Here is a 23,074-nt window from a genome sequence, read left to right as displayed (position 1 = left end):
GCTCTTCTTCCTCCTCATTGACTAAATTTTCATTTATTTCACCCAAAATTTCTGGTTCTTTATGCTTTTCTGCCTCTTCATTGACTAAATTCTCATTATTTTCACCCAATCGTTTTTCTTTTCTAGTGATGAACTTATCCATACTTCCCTTCATAGAATTCTCCAACACTATTCTTCTCTTTGATATCAAACGTTTTGCATATCCACACAAACCTTTTCTTTTAGGAGCCATATTCTAAAATTTAGTCAATGTGAATGAAAATAACAATTAGAGAATGAGAGAATCAGAGATACACAAATGGGATATTGAGATTTGGGAAGTGAAAACTCAGCTTGACAGAAGTGAATCAATAGATCAATGAGGCCCCTAAATTGCAGGATAAATGGATTGCTTGTTGCCTTGTTCACCCTCAGTCCTCCATCCAAATCATTGAAACGATTAGGAAAATATGAGTTGTATGGCAGAATAGCAGATCGGCAGAGAAAAAAGTGAATAAGGAGAGGAGAGAAAAATTGGATGAGAGAAGTCTTTGAACAGACTAAACCCTTCTTCTTTTTCCGACAAGAATCTTATTTTAGAGAATTTTGTTTGACTTTTAGATTAATTTACAATTACAGTTTATATATTATAAATACATAGTGGACATTAAAGACACTTTGAAAACTTGAGGCCCTGTGCGTGTGCCCACATTGCACATGAGCCGGCTCTGTAGATTGGGAGTAGTATACATACCGCCATCAATGCTCGTTGAGAAGCACTACTGTTTCCCTTCATCAATTTTCACGAGGCAACACATACATTATTATCTTTGTTCAGTCTAACTTCTGAAACCATATATTACTTCCCACAACTACAATACTAACTACTGCACGTTCCGCCATTATACCTTCACAACTTTCTTTTGTTTTCTTTTACAACTGCTTTTCAATATGTGGTCTTCCTCGACGTACTATATGTCTATATCCGTGAGTTATTTTTCTCTTAGTTGATGATTCAGTTATGTGGTCATCTAATATGATCATATTGGTTAAGTTTTTATATTTGATCGAAATGCTAATCGCGCATATGTATGAAGGAAAAATTAGCAGCTCATTCCACTTGTCAGCAAGTTTAAGAATGGTAGCAAGGAAATGAGAAATGCTACTGCACGCTTTTAAATGGCATGGCCGATCAGATCCAGCCACAGATTACAACGAGCTCACGATATCGAAGAAAGGGCATATGAGTTGTGCAGGATTTAGTTAACAGATTGTCGACACCTTCGATCAACAAGCAAATCAATTTCAAAGCTACTTACCTACCCTTAAGAAAGCCTTACATATGACCATAACTTTCAAATATTTAGAATCGAACACTGAAATCAACTAGCTATAAGCTTGCAGATTAGCCAAAGTTAAGCAGTTGTCGAATGTCAGGTCGCTAGCATGCATACCTTAGAAGACTGATCGAGACACGATGCATAGAGGCAAAGCCAGGATCAACTTTAAGATGCGCGGTTGTTCGAAAGAGCAAGTGTTCCCTCACAGCATTGATCGAGTCGAGATCATTAGTCCCTTCCTCCTTAAATTACCTCATTGAATGATTGAGCGGTCCATGAAAATTCGTATCATTAGCATTGAATATATATTTCGGCAGAGGTCAGAGCGTAACGGACCCCCTAGCTATCTAGCTATATATCCTTCTTATTGTAATGCACGGTACGCGACTACGCATGCCATTGCCTTGTGAGCGATATGGGGCTGTTCATGGTCCCTTCAATTAAATGTCATATGAACTGGATCCAAGTATCTCTACAGTATTTGTACAATTCTGAAACAAATGGTTCTCAACCTTGAAAGAAGAATTCCTGCTGATCAGAGAGAGCCGAAAACCAAAACTGGGAAGGAAATTTGTTACATAAACACATGTAAATGTTTATATTTTTGTCTGGTGCAAACCCACAAGAAACAACCACTAAACATCTGGATTTAGTCTTGGGAACAAGAATATAAAATTCTAAGAGCAAACTTATAGATAATACAACAACTTTTGGTTTTGTGTTTTACTTTTGTAATTTTCTTTGTGCCTTTTTTCTGTTCTATTGTAGTGTGTGTGTGTGTGTGTGTGTGTGTGTGTGTATATATATATTTTAGAAGGGTTTGATGATACTGACCTGGATTCAGAACTTGTTAGGTTGGAATTGAAATCACATCTTACAGCCACAATTCGACATGGGTCTGCAGCCTCAGTTATGTACGTGGTCGAAGTTACTAAGGGCTATGTCAAGTACAGCTAGATCCCAAACTAACCGTGGTGTTTCAATTAGATTATTTCCAGCCGAACATGAACTTAGTTCCTGCTTTAGGTGTTTCACATCAACCATGCATGCGAATCCAGTAGATAACAATGTTTTGGACTTTGGAAAGAGACTGTTTGGGTGATGAGGTGTGATGTCGCAATCGTATAAGTACCCTAAATTGAGGTGCAGCAATTAGGTTCGGTTATGGGTTAACTTCACAGAGTGGAGGTGTAATTAAATGTGGCAAATTGCAGTTGGGTTAAGCGCCCCTATGGAGAAACTGTGATAAGACCCTCAACTTGTAGGGATAAAAAGACTTGGTCACCATGAGTGAAAGACCCTCGTCTCTTTTGCTTATGATAGCTGTTGTTACTCATTCACCACATTAATCGTTGATGCGATCGTACGAGCTATTAGTATGATACAGGCAAAACAAGTTTTGCATTTCAAAAATGATTCCAATCAATATAAACAACAGACCTCAATATCATAATCTGAAAGCTCCTTTGGTAAAAACACCTAAGACTGTAAATGCTACTTGATGGGGCTTCATCACAACAAAGCGCCCCCCCCCCCCCCCCCCCCAAATATGCGGCACTAACTCAAAAATCGATGCCACCAAAACTATTACTGTTACATCCTTGTAACAGTAAGCAAACACGCTCAGACTTGATGTACGAGGATATTATGTGGGTTGCACCATACAAAAATGCTCAGAATACCACATCTCCAAACAAATGATGTATATAATCACTACTCTTGTTTTGTAGGACTCGAGTATTCAGATTCTGTCACTTCCGATGAAGCAGTGGATGACATGGAACTGCTAGCATTTGCACCATTGCTTAAGCCTCTGGATGCTGATGCTTGGTTTCTTTGAGGATTGTTAGGCCCAGAAGCTGCTCCCCCTTCATCTGCTAATCTCTTCATCATGTTCATAATAGTTGGCACCAATTTGGTAGACAAAGAGAGAAGTCCCGGGAGCTGTAGCACATTAGGTATCAGTTATCAGTGCAACTCTATTAAGAACTTTTACAGGGGAAAAAAACTACTGAAGTTTCTCATATTTGAGAGCATATAACCGGAGTTCATGTTCAGATCATTAACCGAACAAGGATTAGCAGCTAATCCTAATTCCAGTCATATCATTTAGCCAACTATTACAGTAATTCAGCACACTAAACTGAAAAATATACCTATTTGCCCCCAACACGCTTCAAAGATCAAATTTTGGCAAATTGAACATTGCGATACTTCATATAGGGAAGCTGATTTTTTGCTAAAACTGAGCCATAAAAGTAACTAGTACTCTGATAATCCAATTATAATTACCTTCAATCTAAGACATTTCCACTTTGGTATGTAAGAATAGCTTATGGTTGACCAAAACTAAATATCTAACCACCATCCCCGTGGAAGCAAATCAAATAGATCAAGTAGGATGAAAACAAAAAACAATTAGAAGTAAGACACTCACGGCGCCATTGCGGAATTCAGCAGCAATGTCTAGTTGTACCCATAGTGCTTTAAAGAGTAGAAAGCCAACGAAGATGACCAGCAGATACAAAGGATTTCTGCCATGAAGATACAAATATAGATCAGAATAGAAAACACTGACAACTCTATCTATCCTAGGTACAAGAGAAGTATATACCTCAAGAGTGTCATGAATTCATTAAACCCAAGGACAACCAAGGCAAGAATAGCCCAAGGAGGTGGTAGCCAGTTGTTATTTCGCTTGTTGGCTTCCTGAAAAGTAAACAGCATGTGGAGGTATGAGTACTAGTAGAAAGCTAAGATTTTTTTTTTTCAAGGATTTTAAAGGAATATTAAGCTAAAGATGTCGGGTTACTAAGGATATTAATATGATAACCATGTCAATCTGATCATACCAACCATGATATACAAAACCTTGATTGAGTTGATTCTGATAAATGCAATAAACAGTTATCATCTATGCACAGGAACAGCAAGACTGGACGCCTAAAGCTAAAAATTACTAGCAGCCCTCATTTATTTAACAAACAGGATTCTGTACACGTCTTCCGGGAGAAACTTTACCCTTACAGCACATACCAAACAAAATCTAGCGACACATGAGATGATTGATTATACCTGGGCTGAAATAGCCTGAGAAACACTGTACTCAGTCTCTGCTCTGAATTGCCTCCACAAAGATTTGCACTGTACAGGTGTGATTAATGTCTTTGATGATGAAACCTGTAAACAAAAGAGAGCAAAGTTTAAGCTACTTGGTGTACTTAGATGTGAAAAATAGGCTACCTGTGGTACAGCAGAATGAGCAGATAACAGGAAGAGGAAGAAGTATGATGAGTTGATGACATACAACTACATCTTCCACAGCGGTAAAATTACATAAGCTAAAATCAGGCTCAAGCTGATAATGGTGAGCAACCTATTAAACAGATATATGTAGCCATGCACGTATGTTCTGTTAATTTAATTCATGACCTCCACACAAATATAGTCAGTTGATTCAGATTTAAAATAACTAACTTCCAAAAGGACTAATGATTGCCACTCAAATAAATTCCAGGGAAAAGAAAAGTCACCTCTTGCCAAGAGCTAGAGGCCAATGGGTCAACCGTAGTGATACTCCTATCTTTGGCAGCAGCATTTTTGGAATTCACCAAGGCAAGAGATAAAATTTTCTCAATATTATCAGTGTCACCATCATCCAACCGAATTGCAGCCATAACCGAAAGCAATTTCAAGGACTGAAAAAGTGAAGAAAATAGTTAATATTGCTTCATGTCAAATTCTCAAACTGTAGTAGTAACACAGCATTATAATATATATTGTGCCATACTGCAGAACGAGCAGTTTTGGTGATTGCCCTGATGTCTTCATTCCCAGTCCAAACACGTGGCATTGAATCAGAGTCGTGGCTAAATAGCGTAGTAAACCTATAGGAAATTTAACTTATCAAAACTATGGTAAATGAACAGTCTCAATTTTTCTGGAAACTTAAAATATCCATTGAACAAAATGCCAATTGACCATTTCTTACCTGTCCTTCATACGGATCAAAACCCTTCCGGCCTCTTCCTTTGTTTTTGCTTCCACTATGCCTCTTGCATATGCCTCTAGACTTGCAAGGAGTTTATTCATGCTTTGTTTCTCCATATCAAAACCAGAAAGTGCACTTGAGAACCCAGATACAGCTGATTCAGTCTCGCGCTTGAAAAGTTTCCTTATTGCAGGCCATGTCTCACTATTAGCTCCATCAAGAAGTGCTTCCACTGGTCCAGATAAGGCCTCCTTCAATTTTGCCTGTAAACAAGGTTACAATGTCAGCCAGGTACGCCGGATAATTTAGTCAACAATAAACATAAAGAGACTAAGATTCATTCATGAAGCGTTCTCCAAACTACAGTCTATCCAATACAAAGTAACCAAATAATCAACCTCCTATAGAAAAGTAGCACATAGCTGTTCAAGCAGTCATATTCTTGCTTAGGTTTATAATTATTCTCACACCAATTATTTTACACAAGGAAATACTTATACCTCATAAAGGGACGTAATTTCAGATAGTTTGGCAGCACGAACTGAATCAATGTGAGCTTCTATATCACGGTTAAGTTTATCTCTTACTTTAGATGTGTCCCAGTCTGCTTGTTGGATAACAGCATCTGCAAACGCAATGTGTTCTATTACATTTATATTCAAAGATGATGAAGAAAATAGAACTCATGAATAAATGAAACAAATTCAACTATCTGTTCTGTGCCTAGCCCAGTTGCCCCTGGAAAACATCGATTTATATAAGTCTTACTTTCAGTCAACTTGTCCTTAATATGTACCCCTCTTAAAGCATGGTACAATGATAGTTGTCGGATTTCTAGTCTTCTTTGCATGATGGATTCAAAGCCTTCTCACATATTGAATTTTATACATTAGTTTTCAACTTTCTCTAATGGCATTCTCACACCATACCTGCACATCCTTCATCAAATTGTCCCATGAAAGATTCACTACAATTACGCGCAGCCACAGAAAAACCATCTCCGCTATCCAAGGCCTTATCAAATGCTTCCTTGAACTTATCCAGAGTACCCGATCTCAAATGTCCCAGAAAAGCTTGGAATGCAGGTTGAACAAGCTAGACATAAAAATCAAATTGATAATTAGATTCAATGATATAGAAAAGGAACATACTATGTAAAATCAATTTGGCAACTCTGCCGCACTGTTAAGGCCTCCCATATACTGTGAATGTGTTCAACTAACTGACATGCATAGTGAATTCAAGGATGTGACAAGCAGAAATAACCATAATCAAGGATTCTGCAAACATAACTTAACCTTTAATTGCTACATAAATTGAAACAGCTCAATGTTGTGACTCATCTATAGCTTAAGGGAAGACGGAGGGACCTAGGGTGTAGAGAGAGAGAGAGAGAGATAAAATACTTGAAGCAACTTTTCTTCAAGCTGCTTGCGCTTCCCAGATCTGACACCTTCATCAAAATATGTAGCTTCTTGATCATACCTAATTATAAAAGTAACCAAATTAACAAACTAAACAAAAACAAATTCAACAATACAGGTCAAAGGGTGCTTGTAGACAATAACCTTAAATTCCTTAAATCAATAGAAAGAAATGGCATACAATAGATTTTCAAGCATTTCATTTCTTTGATTATGCACCTCAAGTTAATATTCGGATAAATAGAAATAAAACCTATTTACCAAAAGAAACCCAGACAAAATTAAGTGTACACAGAAAAAAGCAATTCAAACATGTTAGAGCTTTTTAAAGGGTATTTATGTCCTACAAAGAAATGAGTTTCACCAAAAAACAAAAGATAACAGATGTATCAGCTAAACCGCATTTCTCCATTTCTCATTTTCCTTCTTTTTCTTCATTTATTAAGACTGTTTCTCCGTTCCATGGTAACTATCAGTGAGCAGCCACATACCAAGCTGTAAAATATCATGTACTACACTAGATACCCACCACTCTGAGGGGGCTTTTGAGAAAGCATTGCTATACTATCAGAAACATGAATCTCCTGCAAATGCATGTGTGTGTGTGTGTGTGCATGTAAACATAGATAGATATCACTAAAATGCATACTAAGCAGTTAAGAGGGTCTTCACAGGTTGATTTAAATAACTCAGTTCTCATCAGATCAGACAATGTCCTGTAACTGTAAGAGTCTGAAATCAAGATCGATCATAGATACTTACTCTGATAGAGCCGTTTCTATGATTGAACTGAGCTTCTTCCCAAAGCCAGGAATAGGGCCTAATTGAACATCCTGCTCCAACTGACTCCACTCCTGTGATCACAACAAAATTCGAGGCCCATGAAGTTAAATTGTCAACTAGATTTGAAGATGGCAATGTGCAGATATATGAAATACATACCTCATTTCCTACAAAAGCAGCATGCTTCTCATTGGCAATCTCTTCACAACGTACAGTTGCAACCATGACCTATAAGTGATAATAATACATCGACTTCTATGAGATGATACACATATGACATGAACACAAGCAAAAAAAAAAAAGGAATATACTAAATATAGATGCATAAAATAGAAAATATCCACAGTTACCTTGTGGGCAGGAAGATCAAGATCTCTATTTTCTTTGATGACTTTCCATATCTGCTGTGCACTGAAAGAAAACCCTGAAGCAGGAACAACACCTCGTCTGTCTCCAGCAAGCCCACCAGGGGCAATGGAATGGAAAAATTTCTGCCTCAAACTAGCAACCTAGATTTTTATTCACAAGTTCCAAACATTAAAAAAATAGTAATAATAAAGAAAGAAGAGTTGTAATCTTCATCTAGTTTTCTGGGTATACGAAACAACATAACAATGTAAAAATTGCCTTCAGTGTCCTGGCATATTAAAACTAAAATCAGAGTATTCGGTTCTTTATGCAAACACTGGAAGGCAACAACAGGGAGTGAGATGGGCTGGGGAAGGTACGACAGAGCAGAGACAGGGAATCAGGCACAGAGAGAGAGAGAGAGAGAGAGATGAGGGCTGCAAGAAAAGAAAGAAGAACAATTTTTCGTTGTGGCACCATACAGACATGAACAAATGCATACCTGCTCTTTAAATTGCTCTTCTTTTTCTTCATAACTTGAAAGAGCAACAACCTCAACCTGGTCAATCATCAATAGAACATTGTCACATGATTAGATCTTGAATGGTCTTCCCCAAAAAAATATCGACATCCTTAACTTATCTGTCAAAGAAGTGAGATCTTACATTAAAAAATTCGCTCAGTGGCGTATCCTTGTGGGCCTCAGGCTTCGGAACAGAGTCCCATATCTGAAGTAATGGTTGAACCAATGTTAGAAACCACCGATCACTAATTACAAATAAAATAATGAAGTACAACAAAAACGTCACCTTCTGAATGTCTTCTCTAAGAACAGGTTCTAAATTTTCCAAAGGCGTCTGCGAACAAAAGAGATAGACACATTATCAAAAGCTAAACCTAGGCTGAAGAAAGCATTGTTCCAGGGAACCCAATAAAAAAGACACCAAAATATGAATATCATGTACAAAGAAAAATGTGATGTGCCGAGTGATGAAAAAAAATCCTAACAGAAAAACATACCCTTGTTTTATCACGGATGACGAACATCAAAGTTGTCTTACGTGGACTAAATAATCGCATCATCACCTGTTAGCAAATTCAAGCATTAAGTTCAAAGAACCAATCTAAATAAACTTTGGGCTGCGTATTACATACAAAATGTATGGATATGATACCTGGAACACAGTCTTCAAGAGAGGCTTATTTGCAGCTTGCTCACGGCCAATATCATGGCACCACCTGATAAACATTGCTAAAATTTACTCATACGAAGATGCAAGAAACAAAGCATAATTACTAAGGGAACATTTGAAGTCATAGGGAGTACATATCGCCAGAAACTACTAAAGGGAAATAAAACTCACATGTTAATGAGCACTATATCTGAAACAGCAAGAGCAAAGAGAGCACTCTGCTTCTCGAATGCTGTATCATCCTAAAACCAAACAACCAAGTAATCAGCACAAAGACTTTTTTTTTTTTTTTCTTCCAGCATCTGCCTAAACCCTCCAATTGAATGGAGGATCAGCAGAAAAAATAATTTTCTATATTGCTTGAGTTAAGGTAAGGCGGTGGGGGCAGAAAACCACACACAGAATGCATGCAACATATACAGTTATTGTTTCAAGCAATGAATGCACTAGGGGTCATGAACAGGATCTAATTATATTTTTTGGATACAGGAGCTTCTCAAGTAATCATAAATCAAATTTGAAGACAACTAAAAGCAGGTGTCTAAATCACCTCTCCCCGTTCTCTCCCATCTGTACCCTCCAAATCCATTACAAGAGTGCAGGGCTCAATACCAGCACATTTTGCCAACCAAATCCCTTTTGTTGTTTGAGACCTGGAATAATCAATATAAGAGTTAACTATGTCTATTCATAAAGTTGATCACTACTCAAAAAACATAACACAGAGCATTATGTCTTGCCTTCCTCTAAAAGCGTCCATCTCCCTGAAGTTGGTAGCAAACAAATTATTCAGCAGTGTGCTCTTTCCTGGCCAAATCAGAGAGAGAGAAAGAGGAGGTGAGAAAATTTAACACAGCACATCCATAAGCTTAATAAGCAACTATTACTGATGCATCTGTATAATATAATAAAACTAAGGGGAAAATGAACACTATGGCATAGAAATTGTAGGGCAAATTCAAAGAACTTCTTAAGATATAGTATGCCGTCTCATTAAAGCTTCAAAGCTTGAGTTTATTCAACAAGAGGCTAGTTTAAGGCCCTAATCTCATCATACGTAAACCCCAACAGAAGTCTACACTGAAAAAAGAAATCCTAATAACCTTGAACACATATGAGAATACATACCACTACTTTGAGGTCCCATAATGGAGACTACCGCATAGGAGAGTCCACATTCTCCCAATTTCACTTCCTTTATAAACTGTTCAATTCCGGTGTCATTAAATACTCCGTCTCCATCAATAAGCTGAGTAGAGCAACATTGCTCACTCTTTGCTGAACAAGAATGATACAATATGTTAAAAAAAAAAAAAAAACACAGAAACAATGGCATCAAAATCCACACCATGTGCCCAAAAAAAACTTCACAATAAAGGAAGACATGAACAGATTACGCTTGTTTATTCACAATACAATAGTCCTGATAAAAAAACTGAAATCTTGTAAAACAAAAAAAAAACATGATTTTCTCATCATCTAAATATTTCTACGAAAGTATCCTCAACAGATGCAAAAGGAAAACAAATAGGAAAGCTCCCGTTGATATTAAGCACCGAGTACAACGCGAAGAACACTTGACAGGTCATCAAATTCCTAAAGTCATTTTACATTTGGTGTTTGGTTTCTCAACTAACCTGAACTAAGCCAAAAAGTAACATTACCCTCCAAAATCCCATTGATTCATTCCATAGTCTCAACCTAAAGATCAATTGCCACTTGTCTCATTTGTTTTCTGGTGAACATTGCAATCCTAGATTCTCATAGCAATAACTCCCCTAGAGAAGAGATTAACATAAAATTTCCAATCCCGAAATTAACATCATCAAACTCGATCAATGCCATCACCGTCAATCAATTCAAATAGCAGTTACATAAAACAACAATCTCCAAATGATAGCGATCATTTTCGTAACGCAAAAAAGCAACAACAAAAAAACCGCAGAAATCAAACGAGAATATAAAACGGAATGGTGGTAAGAATCCGATGAAAATCAGAGGGGAAAGTACCCATAATTTTGGCTGGGGGAGAATTAAATCCCAGGGAGGTTGGAAATGCGTGAGCGAAAGAGAATAGAGAGATCGGTTTGTTGAGAGGGAGAGAGAACTCAGAGGAGAGATTGATCTTCCTTTTTTTAAGAACAAATATAAAAAGCGGGCGCGACTGTCTTTCTTGCTCCAATGCTCCCCCTTTATTTACTTTTAAATCATTTTCCTTTATTAGGTAGAAAATGGAAAATTCAGCTTTTACCCATTTTATTACCCTCGTTTTGTAGAATAATTCCCTTCTTTTTTGTAGAAGAATTCCTTGAAAGGAAGCTTTTGTTTAATGGTTAATAATATTGTGCTTTGAAACTTGCTTTCAGCATCTGTTGATATTTAAAGTTCTAAGAACTCGTATAGGATACGGTGTACATATAATCTACCGAAATTTTAATTCTTCAATTGATTGATTGCATTGATAGCATCTGATAATATGTCTAGTATTGTATGAACTTGTTTACATTTATCATTGTCATAAAAAATAAAAAGAATTTCACTTTTAGTTTGTGAAATAATAGCAGGTGAGTGTGTGATCATCGATCGTATAACCGGTTTGAGTCAATAAATTTTTATTACTAAAAAATCTTCTGCAAGGTAAACTTAAATTATAACCTAGCATTTTCAATTAGACAAACTCATTTTATATATTTGTTGTCTTGATCAACTGTAATTTTCTTTGTAGGATACAGTGATACATGATTAAACTGCAAGTCCAATTTCGCATTAAAAAAACTGGAATTTGCATAGTTTAAGATATTTGCCAAATCAGCAATTGTGATTGGATGAAAACCAAGGAGAAATGAAAACTTAATATTTAAAATTTCAATCGGTTCGTTTCAGTCACGTTGTAGACAACACACATTCTTTCACCGACCCACTCCCACGTGGGGTCCGCAGTCCTTTAACAAAAAGAAAAAAAAGAACAAAAAGAAGACGACGGTTTGATTTGCGGCAGGGTGGGGATACGTCCAGGTCGGAGCCGTCCTTGTGCCCCTTTTGGCATTTTCAACCCTATTAATTAATAATTACATCGATATTATTTCTCACCATTATTTAAACTTCTTTGAGTTACATGCTCGACCTACAACATAATAAGTTGGTATTATATATGCTCGACCTACAAAACCAACATTCCTTGATAAACATATAAAAGTTACCTAAAATGATCGTCCTCAAAGTCCAAGGCAGTAGCCAGAAGTCAGTTATTTCACCTGAGCATTAGATTGAATTGAGTAGTTTAAAAACATCTTCAACAACTTCTCTATATTTTCTTCAAAATAGAGAAGTAAATTTCAAAAAATTTAAAATTTTCATGCTCAAACTCCAAATGCTTTCATATTTTGCAGATTTCACATTTATTACAATAATAAAATATTCAATTTATCATTTATTATTACTATAAAGTATTGTATATTCTTATATTGTTAGCTTAATTATTCATATTTTTGATTTGTTGTAATCTAAGTTTGAATTGTTGGAGAAAGTGTATCATTTAATATTTGGTTATGTACAATTTTTTGCTAAATCTTGTAAATATGGAGAATCATCTCTCATCTTTCATTTCCTTTTCTATTTTGGAGAATAGAATTAAGAAGTTGTTGGAGTGAAAATTTGATAATTTTTCTCCAAAATCTCATTTTTCTCTAAAATACCTAATCTGTTGGAGATACTCCGAGTGTACAAAAATAAAGGTTTGAGGTTCGATCTTACAATACCATCATGAACCCACTATGTCGTATGTGATTTGTTCTCTGCTATAGTAGCTTCGCATTGAACCGCCATGCTCCCCTACCATAAGAGTCTCGATCGAGACGGAAACACCAACTCCTCATAGCCCGTCCTCCGACTAGGCCCTTTGTCTCCAGACATTAGATCATATTGAGCATGTACGATGATGACACTGAGAGTGTGCGCTGCGGAAGAAGGCATGACTCTTTTTGTGCGGTTTCTCTCTATTTAGTGTGTAGGTTTTGCTGGTTTCTTATTGTGTTGCAAATTATTTTATAACGAAACCTAAAGAATCTGAAAAATATAAGAAAGCTAGGATGAATCGAAGGTAAAGACCAACATGAGAAAATGAAGATGAAGGTTAGGAACAACCTAAGAAAATACAGTAAATGAAGTGCGACCGTACGAGATGTGGCTTTTCAATTAAGGCTGGCTAAGACCCAAACATGCATGGGGTGTCTTCAGTATACATTTTCTCAGGTTGGTGAACTCCATGGTAAGCTCACTACTCCATATTCACACTTATGAGAAGAATTTTGGTCAAGTGGACTAAAGTTTGTCTCTTAAGAAAGCGTTAGGCGATGGAATATATGTCGTATCTTTAGTGGAAAAGTCTGTCGCATAACCTCGTCACAAATAAATGCCTAAGCGACGAACTTAGGTGACAATACTATAGACTCATTGCATTAGACACATTGAAGAGACGAGCTTTTTGTTTTCGTCTCTTTAGTGTTAAGAGGCGATCTTTTTTTGGTTTCATCTCTTTAGTGTAAACGAAGAAATTGATGTTTATTGAAGACGTTGTTCGCAACGGGCCATTATCGGTGAAACTAACCGTTAGATTTGACATGTATGTGGAGTAAAAGTATGCACACAGTTAAAATTTGGGTTGAAAAGGGTGTTGTTGGGCCATCCAATATTTTAAGAGTGTGCTAAGCCGTTACTTACTCATCTTCATAATGTGACTCATAAAATACTCCAATTGTATGAATATGCTTTGATGTCGATAATAAGATCTAGTTAGAAGTGAAATGTCTCTTGCCGTCTCCGATTTTAACCCTTTTACATTTGAGATCTCAACATTTGAGCAGTTGTAACTTGTAGCATCTAAAATTTCAACAAAGTTTACAAATGTAGCAAATTGATGACAACAATCAACATCAAATTGAGGGGGGTTGGCCTCTTTCTTTCTTTCGGGGCACACGGTCACACACACCACCAAATTGCGCGAGGGTAAAACTGTCACATATCAGAGAGCCCATTTCTCGGTGTGACTGTCAGCCCTGACCCACAGTAGAGTAGAGGAGAGGCGGGAAAACAAACAAGAGAGAGAAAGAAGAGAGTCACACAGCCATTGTGATTTTCAGAGCCCAAATACATAGAGAAAGAGAGAGTGAGGGTGAGAAAGAAGAAGATGAGAGGGAAAGGTACAGAGCCGTCGGTGAACGAGCGTTACACGCAGTGGAAGTCGCTGGTGCCTGTGCTCTACGACTGGCTCGCCAACCACAATCTCGTCTGGCCTTCTCTCTCCTGCAGGTCTCTCTCTCTCTCTCTAGGGTTTTTTTACGTTCCACATCGCAATTTCCGTAAACCTTTTCGTCTTTTTTGCTATGATTTTGCACAATTTGATATCCTCATCGTTAGAATCGGGAATTTACTCCTGTTTTTTTTTTTTTTTTGAATTTGGGGAAAATGTGGGATTAGGTAAAAGAATAATCATATTTTGGGGATAAAGGGCTGTAAATTTAGTGTTGAGGTCTTTAGCATTGTGTTAAGTACGTGTCTCTTTTTTTTTTTTGTAGATGGGGTCCGCAGATAGATCAAGCTACTTACAAGACTCGGCAGCGGCTTTATCTTTCCGAACAGGTGATGTTGATTTCTGCCTTGTTTAAATCTTGCTTGTTGTTGTTATGTTGTTAGATTCGCGATGGCGGTTACTGACTTGAATTATGAAATCATTCTAGTAATTCAGTTGATCTCATATACTGATATACATTCTGTCGTTTAATGTATCAATCTATTACATGAAGGCTTTAACACATTGTACATATGTCATGCCGTCTTCTTGTTTGATTTGCATTATTGTATTTGTCTACCTCTATTGTTTTACTGTGTTTGTTTACATCTTCTTGGTTTGTTTGCTTCCCCTTGTGCTTTTTGCAGACCGACGGAAGTGTGCCTAATACTCTTGTCATTGCAAACTGTGAAATTGTTAAGCCTAGGGTGGCAGCTGCAGAGCACATATCACAGGTAATGGCAATGTGATAATCACTGTGTTTCTTTTCACTGATGCCTTTCTGACTATTTTCCTGAACGTATAACCTGTCAGTTTTTACTTATTTGTTGACTGCCTATTTGGGTTGATTTTCGCAGTTCCATGAAGAAGCACGCTCTCCTTTTGTTAAGAAGTATAAAACTATAATACATCCTGGAGAGGTATGCAATACACTGAAAGTAAATTCGATTAAAGCATTTTCTTGTTGATAAGTAGGAGATTGGGCTGCCTCAGAAAATTGTTCTTATTAAATTTTTTTTGTTTATGCAATTGCTGATCACTTTTAAATGTAAAATTCAAGGAAAATAATATTGGAAATGAATTAAATAGTAAACATTGGCAAAGATTCAACTAGTTGCAGAGACTCATTGTATAATGTGCAGGGGATCATTCTAAACAATAAATGAGTCCACCATTGAAAATCCATCCTGATAGTGAGCCTTGTGCATTTGATTCATTGATGGAATACTTATAACTCTAAACTCAGTCTGTGCGTGATTCTCCATATATTCATCCATGATGAATTTTGCATTAAATCTAAATTATGCCAATTTAGGTATGATATGATTTATAAGTGACTACTTGCAAATGTGCCTAAGATAATATGAAACAAATTGTATGTGTGTATATGATCCATGACTGGCAAATTCATTATTACCTTCTTAAATTGTCAACTTACTTATATTTTCTGCTAAGACCCAATTATGTCCCACCAGACTTCAAAAACCATATTGGTGTGAGCCCTTCTCCAGATAAGTTCTTCTAATTTTATGTCTATAAAGGGGTTGGATTCTTAATCAATGATTATATTTTGCAGGTAAACAGAATCAGGGAACTCCCACAGAATAGTAAGATAGTGGCCACACACACTGACAGTCCTGATGTAAGCATTCTTTATGATGTTTTATTCTTTTAAATGGACGATATCAAGTATTTATGGGTGTTTTGGCGAAATATTTTGATTTTGAAAAAGATGAATTTCATAGATATAAAGCTTCTGAGCTTGTAAACAGGTTCTCATTTGGGATATTGAGGCTCAACCTAATCGTCATGCAGTCCTGGGAGCTACCGATTCCCGCCCAGATCTGGTCTGCACTATTACCAAAAAACTGTCCTCAAGCTTGCTCTAGATTACTGCAAATTATTTTTTTATAGATTGCACATTTGGTGTATTTCTTACACACTTTATATGTAATTTACTTTCAATTGGGGTATGATTATCTGTTAAAAAATTTCAATTGTTGAACTTCAAATTGCACCAACCAGTGAGCTCCTTAAGTGTTTGGATATTGATAGAATAATTGATATCATCAATTATTCATCACCATATACATAAAAGGAGAATGTCTACACTCCAATAGCTTTGTTTTTTCGTTCTCTCATTCTCTCTATATGTGCTTACTGAATCGAACTACGTCATCTTGCAGCTATTGACAGGACATCAAGATAATGCTGAATTTGCTCTTGCTATGTGCCCCTCAGAACCCTTTGTACTCTCTGGAGGTTGGAACATTGCTAGTTCATAATTATATATTTCATTTTAGTTTTGACTTTTTTTTTTACCAATGAAATATTATGGAAAGAGATAAGTTAAATTGAAGCCTATATCAATGGGATTGCGTGGATTATAATTGGTTCCTTTGATTTTATTTTATTTTCTTCTTTCTTCATGCGACCCTTGTGAATAAATTACAATCTGCACTAACTGCATTCCTCCTACTTTTAGTATTTCTGAATGGGATATTTTTGCGGCAGGGAAGGACAAGTCAGTGATTTTGTGGAGTATTCATGATCATATCTCGTCTCTAGCATCAGATCCTGCGTCTGCAAGGTCTCCAGGATCTGGTGGTTCAAAAGCTAAACATGCCTCTAAGGGTGGAGGGAGTATTGACAAACCCACAAACAGCCCCTCCGTTGAGCCACGAGGTACCTATCAAGGGCATGAGGATACTGTTGAAGATGTACAGTTCTGCCCATCCAGGTAGGGGTTGATGAAAAATCAGGTGTAATTAATGTTTCTTCAGCTTGTATGTTTGGTCACTCCATCAATTATTTCCTTTCATGTACCGACAGCTATAAATACTACTCATGAGCTTGGTATTTAACCTATAATATTTCTCATCCTCTAAAATCGTCCAACTCTCCTCTTTTTAGAATGTATACTAGTTTAGGATGCTGATTTTCCCTCAATGTTCTAATTTTCTTCTTTTTATTTGTTATTCATGTGCTGTAGTGCACAGGAGTTCTGCAGTGTTGGTGATGATTCTTGCCTCATACTATGGGATGCTAGATCTGGCAGTAGTCCAGTTGTCAAGGTTTCCTTTCTTTGCTTCAGCGTCATTTGCCTTTTTCTTTAATCCATCTTGACATTAATATCTTTCAGAAATTCTGGATTGCATGAACACTTACTCACTAAAACACACGCACGCACACCAGTTGCCTCATAGCCTGTTGTGATGATATGACCGGCATTATCAAAATTGAATGTCAAGTTATCAACCCTCTTAAGTACTCATGCACTAATATCACTGCTGACCCTTCCAAAAACTGTCTCATGGCAGCCATAACTTTTCAGTTCATGGTAAGCTTTATTGATGAGTCTATTCAATTATTTATTTACACAGGTTGAGAAAGCTCATGATGCTGACCTTCATTGTGTTGATTGGAATCCTAATGATGTCAATCTCATTCTTACAGGGTATCTGCTTCTTTAGTAATTTACTTGCAAGTTTATTTATTGATCTCTTGATCGTGTCTACGTTCTGGTTTGATATTCTAGGTTCATGTAAATAAAAATAGTCATCAACATAGAAAGTTGTGCTATTAGGTTTAACTTATATTTATTTAGGTCCGCCGATAATTCTGTTCATATGTTTGACCGCCGGAATCTCACTTCTGGAGGAGTTGGATCACCCATACATAAGTTTGAGGGCCACAATGCGGCTGTTCTCTGTGTTCAGGTGCAATAGATTTTTGTTTAGCTTAGTTAGTTATCTATTATCTGCTTTTTACTCTGTTACATTGTTCATTATACTCATACTGTCTGTGCCTTTTGTTTTCCAGTGGTGTCCTGACAAGTCCTCTGTCTTTGGAAGTTCTGCTGAGGATGGCCTATTGAACATCTGGGATTATGAAAAGGTGTGAAGCTATTGTTATTGTGAATAAAGACCTCAAACCTAATGTCAGAAAATCAGGAACTGTAAACTTCTTGTGAATAAAAATATGACACGGGCAATGTATCTGGTTCTGTGTTCTTTTCAGTGAATGTGGAGCTTTCTTTGTTGTGTGAAGTCAATTTTTTTGCATACAAATAACGGAATCCAAGATTGTCCTATTGTTAATTTGTTTTTGATTTATAACTGTTATTTGTTCAAGGTATAAATAGTTTGTTTTCCATTCAGATTTATAAGAAGCAAGAAGCTGTTGGATCGAAGCTGCCAATTGCTCCTGCAGGATTGCTTTTCCGACATGCTGGTCATAGGTAGGTTTGTTCTCTTTGTTCTCTGTGTGTGTTTGTGTGAATTCTTATATGAATTGTTTTGAACGAATCTCATGCACAAGTACTAATGTCGACCTGCTACTTAAAAATCGAAAGGGTGTCTCTTCATAGAATGTTAGATGCTACCATTGGCCTTTACTTGCTACTTTGTGCCACTGTTACCTGTTCTACATCATTTGTATGAGGAACTTTTAAGATTGGGTGGAAATCTCCTTATAGATTGTCACATGCCCTGATTATCCTGTAATTGCTACTTCCTGTGTTTTCTTTACAAAATTTCTTTCACCGAATATACTTATGCTTATGCCTGTCAGGGACAAGGTTGTTGATTTTCATTGGAATACATCTGATCCCTGGACAATCGCAAGTGTTTCTGATGATTGTGGAAGTACTGGAGGAGGCGGCACACTTCAGGTAATAATATAATTTCTACCAAGTTTGCATATATGTTCCTTTTTCCCCAAGTATGTAAAGTGTTAACATATTGTGTATACTTTTCAGTAGAATGCGTCTATTTCATTCAGCATACATGATTACATGTCTTTGTCAAAGAGCAAAAAAAGAAATAGAATAATAATGACAGTCATCTCACTATATAAAGAATGCATTCTTTTATCTGGCAATAATAAAAAGAGCTACAAATGCCTCATCAGCTGGGATGCTTCTTGATTTCCTGTGATGTTACTAGAATCACCAATAGTAGTGTTGTGAATCTACTAATGTCACCAATAGTAGTGTTGTGAATCTACTAATGTTCTGCTCTCAGATACTAGAGTGACTGGTTTTAATGAATGACTAATGTGATTATGCAGATGTGGCGAATATTAGATATGATTTACAGGCCTGAGGAAGAGGTGCTGGCGGAGCTTGACAAGTTCAAATCTCACCTGTTGACATGTTCTGCTTGATGTGTGTCCTTCACTCACTAGATAGTGTTAACTAAACTCGGTCTCTTTTAAATTTTAATCACCAATTTTCCAGTCCCAGCTGAAGAAAAAACTTGGTCTAGTTGGGCACTTGGGTGCCTAATTGTAATGATTAGTTGTGATGTTCCTTTAACTTAACTGGTTTCATTTGGAAGAGAAGTAAAATCTTAATAATGTTTGAATTTTCCATTAAAAATGGACTTTCCTTCTAAAGGTGAAGCGACCTTTGCTTCATGAGAAAGACATTCAATTGTTTGGAAAAACAGTTGCATTTTTATTGTCATTAGTTAGATTTCACCATATTTTGGAGTATTCGTGAGAGTTTTGCATGTACAAACTCCCATTGGTATAGCAGGATTGTCGTGCTTTTGTCAGTCTTCAGATTTCCAGTGAAGATTGTTTTCTCACCGACAAAAAGCTTACAAGGTCAAATAATAAAAGCTCGTATACACATATTTTTTAAAAAAAAAATCCTTTGGATCCTTATTAAGAATCGATTCATAATCTATTAGTTTTCCTTCATAGCTTGGCAATCCCGTTTAGATTTTGATTTCGAGGAACATTTCTTTACGGAATAGGATTTCAAGTTCAATAGGAAAGACATGAGTATGTCCTTATTCCACTTGGATTTGGATTCAGCCTTTATATAACCACGCATGTCAAGTTGCATTCTGCAAGTAGTATGGTTAGAAAGCTCAACGTTGGTGGCATTTATTAAGCCTTTGCACCGAGTGTTGAGAGTAAATTGCAGGAAAAACAAAATTGTGGTTATCAACATGGCACAGTCAAGCCAACTTCACTCTCTCACCGGTATTGCTTCGTTGACTCACAACACGAAGCTTAACTTTAATAGTAGTCACTGCACAACTTTGATTCCCAATACATTGCAGAGGAAGCGATGTATTGGATTGATGTCCGCTTCACATTCTTTCCAAGAGATCGAATCAACCACTTACTTCTTTCAACGAGTTGATTGAGACCTTGATTAATCGAGTAGATTTATCAGAGGTGAAAGCTGAAGCTTCATTAGAGTTCTAGTTAACTGAAGCAAATGAGGCTTTGATTAGTGCATTTCTTGTACTATTGAAAGCAAAAGGAGAAGCTTATGAAGAATTAGTGGGGTTTAGATGACACAGCTGTTGCCATTGTTGGAACAGGTGGCGATGGGGCAAACACAATAAACATTTCAACAGGGGTTATTATGGCCCCAAAGTATCATCCAGTGATGAACATTGTTTGTCCTGTTAGGAGAAAGCTAAAAGTAAGGACCGTGTTTAATATATTAGGACCCATGTTGAATCCTGCTAAAGTGCATTTTGCTGTTATTGGTGTATACAAGGAAGAGTTGATGTTTAAGATGGCTAAAGCACTGCAAATTCTTGATGTGACTCCTAACAAGATATGTGAGATGTCTTTTGATCCATTAGAGTACGAAATTCGTCGTTGCACTCTACATGATTTGAAAGGTGGAAATCCAGAGTGTATTGTCATGAGAGAAAGGTTCAGTTGCAGATGCATTTATTTTAAATGCTGCAGCTGCTCTCTTGGTGAGTGGTTGTGTCAACAGTATGACCGAAGGAATTTCTTTGGCCCGAGAAACACAAATGTCAGGAAAAGCTCTCAAGACACTTGATCAATGGGTAGAATTATCAAACACAATTAGTATAACTTAAAGATATATGGTAATTTTTTTTTACTTTTCATGACTTTAGTTATGAAAATTTCAGTATTTCTAAATTATTGGATAACACACATATTGTATTGTATTTCTAAATATATGTATATAAGACCTAATTTATTTCTAAATATATGTTTATATTACTTTTGAAGACTCTAGAACATGTGTTTCTAAAAAGCTATCTAAAAGTGATGATAAGCTCTAAAAAATCAAATCAACTATTTCTTTCTTTCAATGATCGAGTTCATTGTTTCTCTAATCATCGAGTGGACTTACTAGAGGTCGAAACTGAACTATTATTAAAGTTCTTACGAAGTGATGATGATGAAAGCACCTAATTCACTAATAAAATAAAATAAAACTCAACCCAAATATCATAAATTGCATTAACAAACACATTCTCGTTCACACGGTCAGTAACTGACAATTAATTCATGTTCAATCACCTACTTAGTTGCTGAGGATTTTATGGGACGTTGTTGAAGCCACGCTTAAAACTCCCAATGGTGAAACTGAATAAGGATTAAAGGATGAAGAACGCCAATGCTCTTCATGCAATTCAAAACTCTTGTAGGAGTATGTCTTCATATTTATTTGTCATATCAGGATGGCCAAGGATGCATGGAAAACTTGGTAAAACGGTTGAAGCCGAAAAAAGCAGGTTTGTACATTTATTTTTCTTGTGAAATAAACAATGAAAAAGAAAATGCAATCATCATTCTACCATTCATCGATCGTTATCTGATTATATACTTGGCAATGACTAAAATATCGACAATCGTGGATATATTGACCATTCGAAAAATGGATATTTCGAAGGAAATTTCGAAAAATATCGATATTGATAAATCATTTTACATGTAACCTTAGGACTTGTGTTGAAGTTAATTACTTAATTAGATGCCAGAACTAATTCATTTGAGTGAGAGTGATCTTTTTTTTTCAAAAGTTTATACTAAAAGAATATTATTACATATGATATTTTTTTCATTTAGATTAGATTTGTATACTCTAATGTCAATTAATACTATTATTACAATATTACATATGATATATTTTTCATTTAAATTAGATTTTTATACTCTAAAGTCAATTAATATACATACTTGAATCATACAATTGGTATAAAAAAACTATTTAAAATTAGGTTATATATGCTAAAAGACAGACAAATTAACAAAACACATTGCAACAAGAATGGTTTGACTACTGTGGTTGCCTAGCCATAGCCACAGTTCGAACCCCATGGATGTAAGTTTGTCTATTATTTTGGCGAATTGATTAATGTGCCCAAATTAGGTCTAAATTGGGTTGTTGGGCCGTGACATGGGAGGATATCTTCTTCTAATTGTCGCCAATTTATCCGAAATATTCAGAAATTTTGCGATATATCAAAAATATCGCACGAAATAATGTTGGTAGTTAAAGATAATATCACGACGTGAGAAAAACGAAATTTTCGCCGAAATATTGGCGAAAATATCAATTTTTCAGTGCTTGATACTTGGTGTCCTTTATTATTGTAATTTTATATATTTGACATATACTACTTTGAAACCCGCCTTTTGCATCCTACATAGATATCAGGGGCATGGAAATATACTCGGTGTCTGATGATTTGTGGGACATTGTCCAAGTCACAAGCGAATCTTCAAATTCACAATCAATATGCTTATAAGCATATATAATGCATTAAACTTTGATAAAATCATTGTCAAAGTATATATTAAAGAAAAAAGATGTACCCATGTTCCAGAGTTTTATTGTACTGAAAGTATGTCAAAAACGACAAAAAGTTCTTGACATGAAATGATGATACACAAGTAGACATGTAGTGAAATAGTTGGAAAACTTTAGTAACCAAATA

General features: G+C 36.2%; 2 protein-coding genes and 1 pseudogene across 2 annotated transcripts; 2 read left to right on the top strand and 1 right to left on the bottom strand.

Moving 5' to 3' along the window:
- Positions 1-2,863: 2,863 nt before the first annotated feature.
- On the bottom strand, positions 2,864-11,202 carry LOC126801122 (protein ROOT HAIR DEFECTIVE 3-like). The gene is made up of 23 exons (XM_050528588.1): positions 11,069-11,202; positions 10,187-10,336; positions 9,799-9,865; positions 9,609-9,711; positions 9,230-9,300; positions 9,041-9,104; positions 8,886-8,951; positions 8,675-8,722; positions 8,531-8,593; positions 8,368-8,424; positions 7,868-8,026; positions 7,677-7,745; positions 7,497-7,588; positions 6,717-6,795; positions 6,240-6,405; positions 5,811-5,935; positions 5,311-5,573; positions 5,110-5,206; positions 4,853-5,017; positions 4,395-4,499; positions 3,934-4,028; positions 3,757-3,853; positions 2,864-3,263 (listed from the first exon to the last, which is right to left on the bottom strand). The coding sequence occupies exons 1-23, from the start codon at positions 11,070-11,072 to the stop codon at positions 3,033-3,035; spliced, it is 2,436 nt and encodes an 811-aa protein (XP_050384545.1). The 5' UTR covers positions 11,073-11,202; the 3' UTR covers positions 2,864-3,032.
- A 3,014-nt stretch (positions 11,203-14,216) lies between these two features.
- LOC126798257 (WD-40 repeat-containing protein MSI4-like) lies at positions 14,217-19,697 on the top strand. The gene is made up of 15 exons (XM_050525171.1): positions 14,217-14,365; positions 14,632-14,695; positions 14,993-15,079; positions 15,203-15,265; positions 15,922-15,987; positions 16,118-16,192; positions 16,532-16,607; positions 16,860-17,085; positions 17,338-17,419; positions 17,729-17,802; positions 17,953-18,064; positions 18,168-18,242; positions 18,506-18,585; positions 18,918-19,017; positions 19,416-19,697. Exons 1-15 carry the CDS (start codon positions 14,244-14,246, stop codon positions 19,509-19,511), a joined length of 1,398 nt encoding a protein of 465 aa, XP_050381128.1. The 5' UTR covers positions 14,217-14,243; the 3' UTR covers positions 19,512-19,697.
- Positions 19,698-20,305: 608 nt separating this feature from the next.
- On the top strand, positions 20,306-21,202 carry LOC126797164 (anthranilate phosphoribosyltransferase, chloroplastic-like; annotated as a pseudogene).
- The last annotated feature ends 1,872 nt before the right edge of the window (positions 21,203-23,074 follow it).

Source organism: Argentina anserina, chromosome 6 (assembly GCF_933775445.1).
Source record: "Argentina anserina chromosome 6, drPotAnse1.1, whole genome shotgun sequence".
Taxonomy (NCBI): Eukaryota; Viridiplantae; Streptophyta; class Magnoliopsida; order Rosales; family Rosaceae; genus Argentina; species Argentina anserina.
The sequence above is the reverse complement of the archived record's forward strand: the minus strand, read 5'-3'. Positions and strand labels throughout refer to the sequence as shown.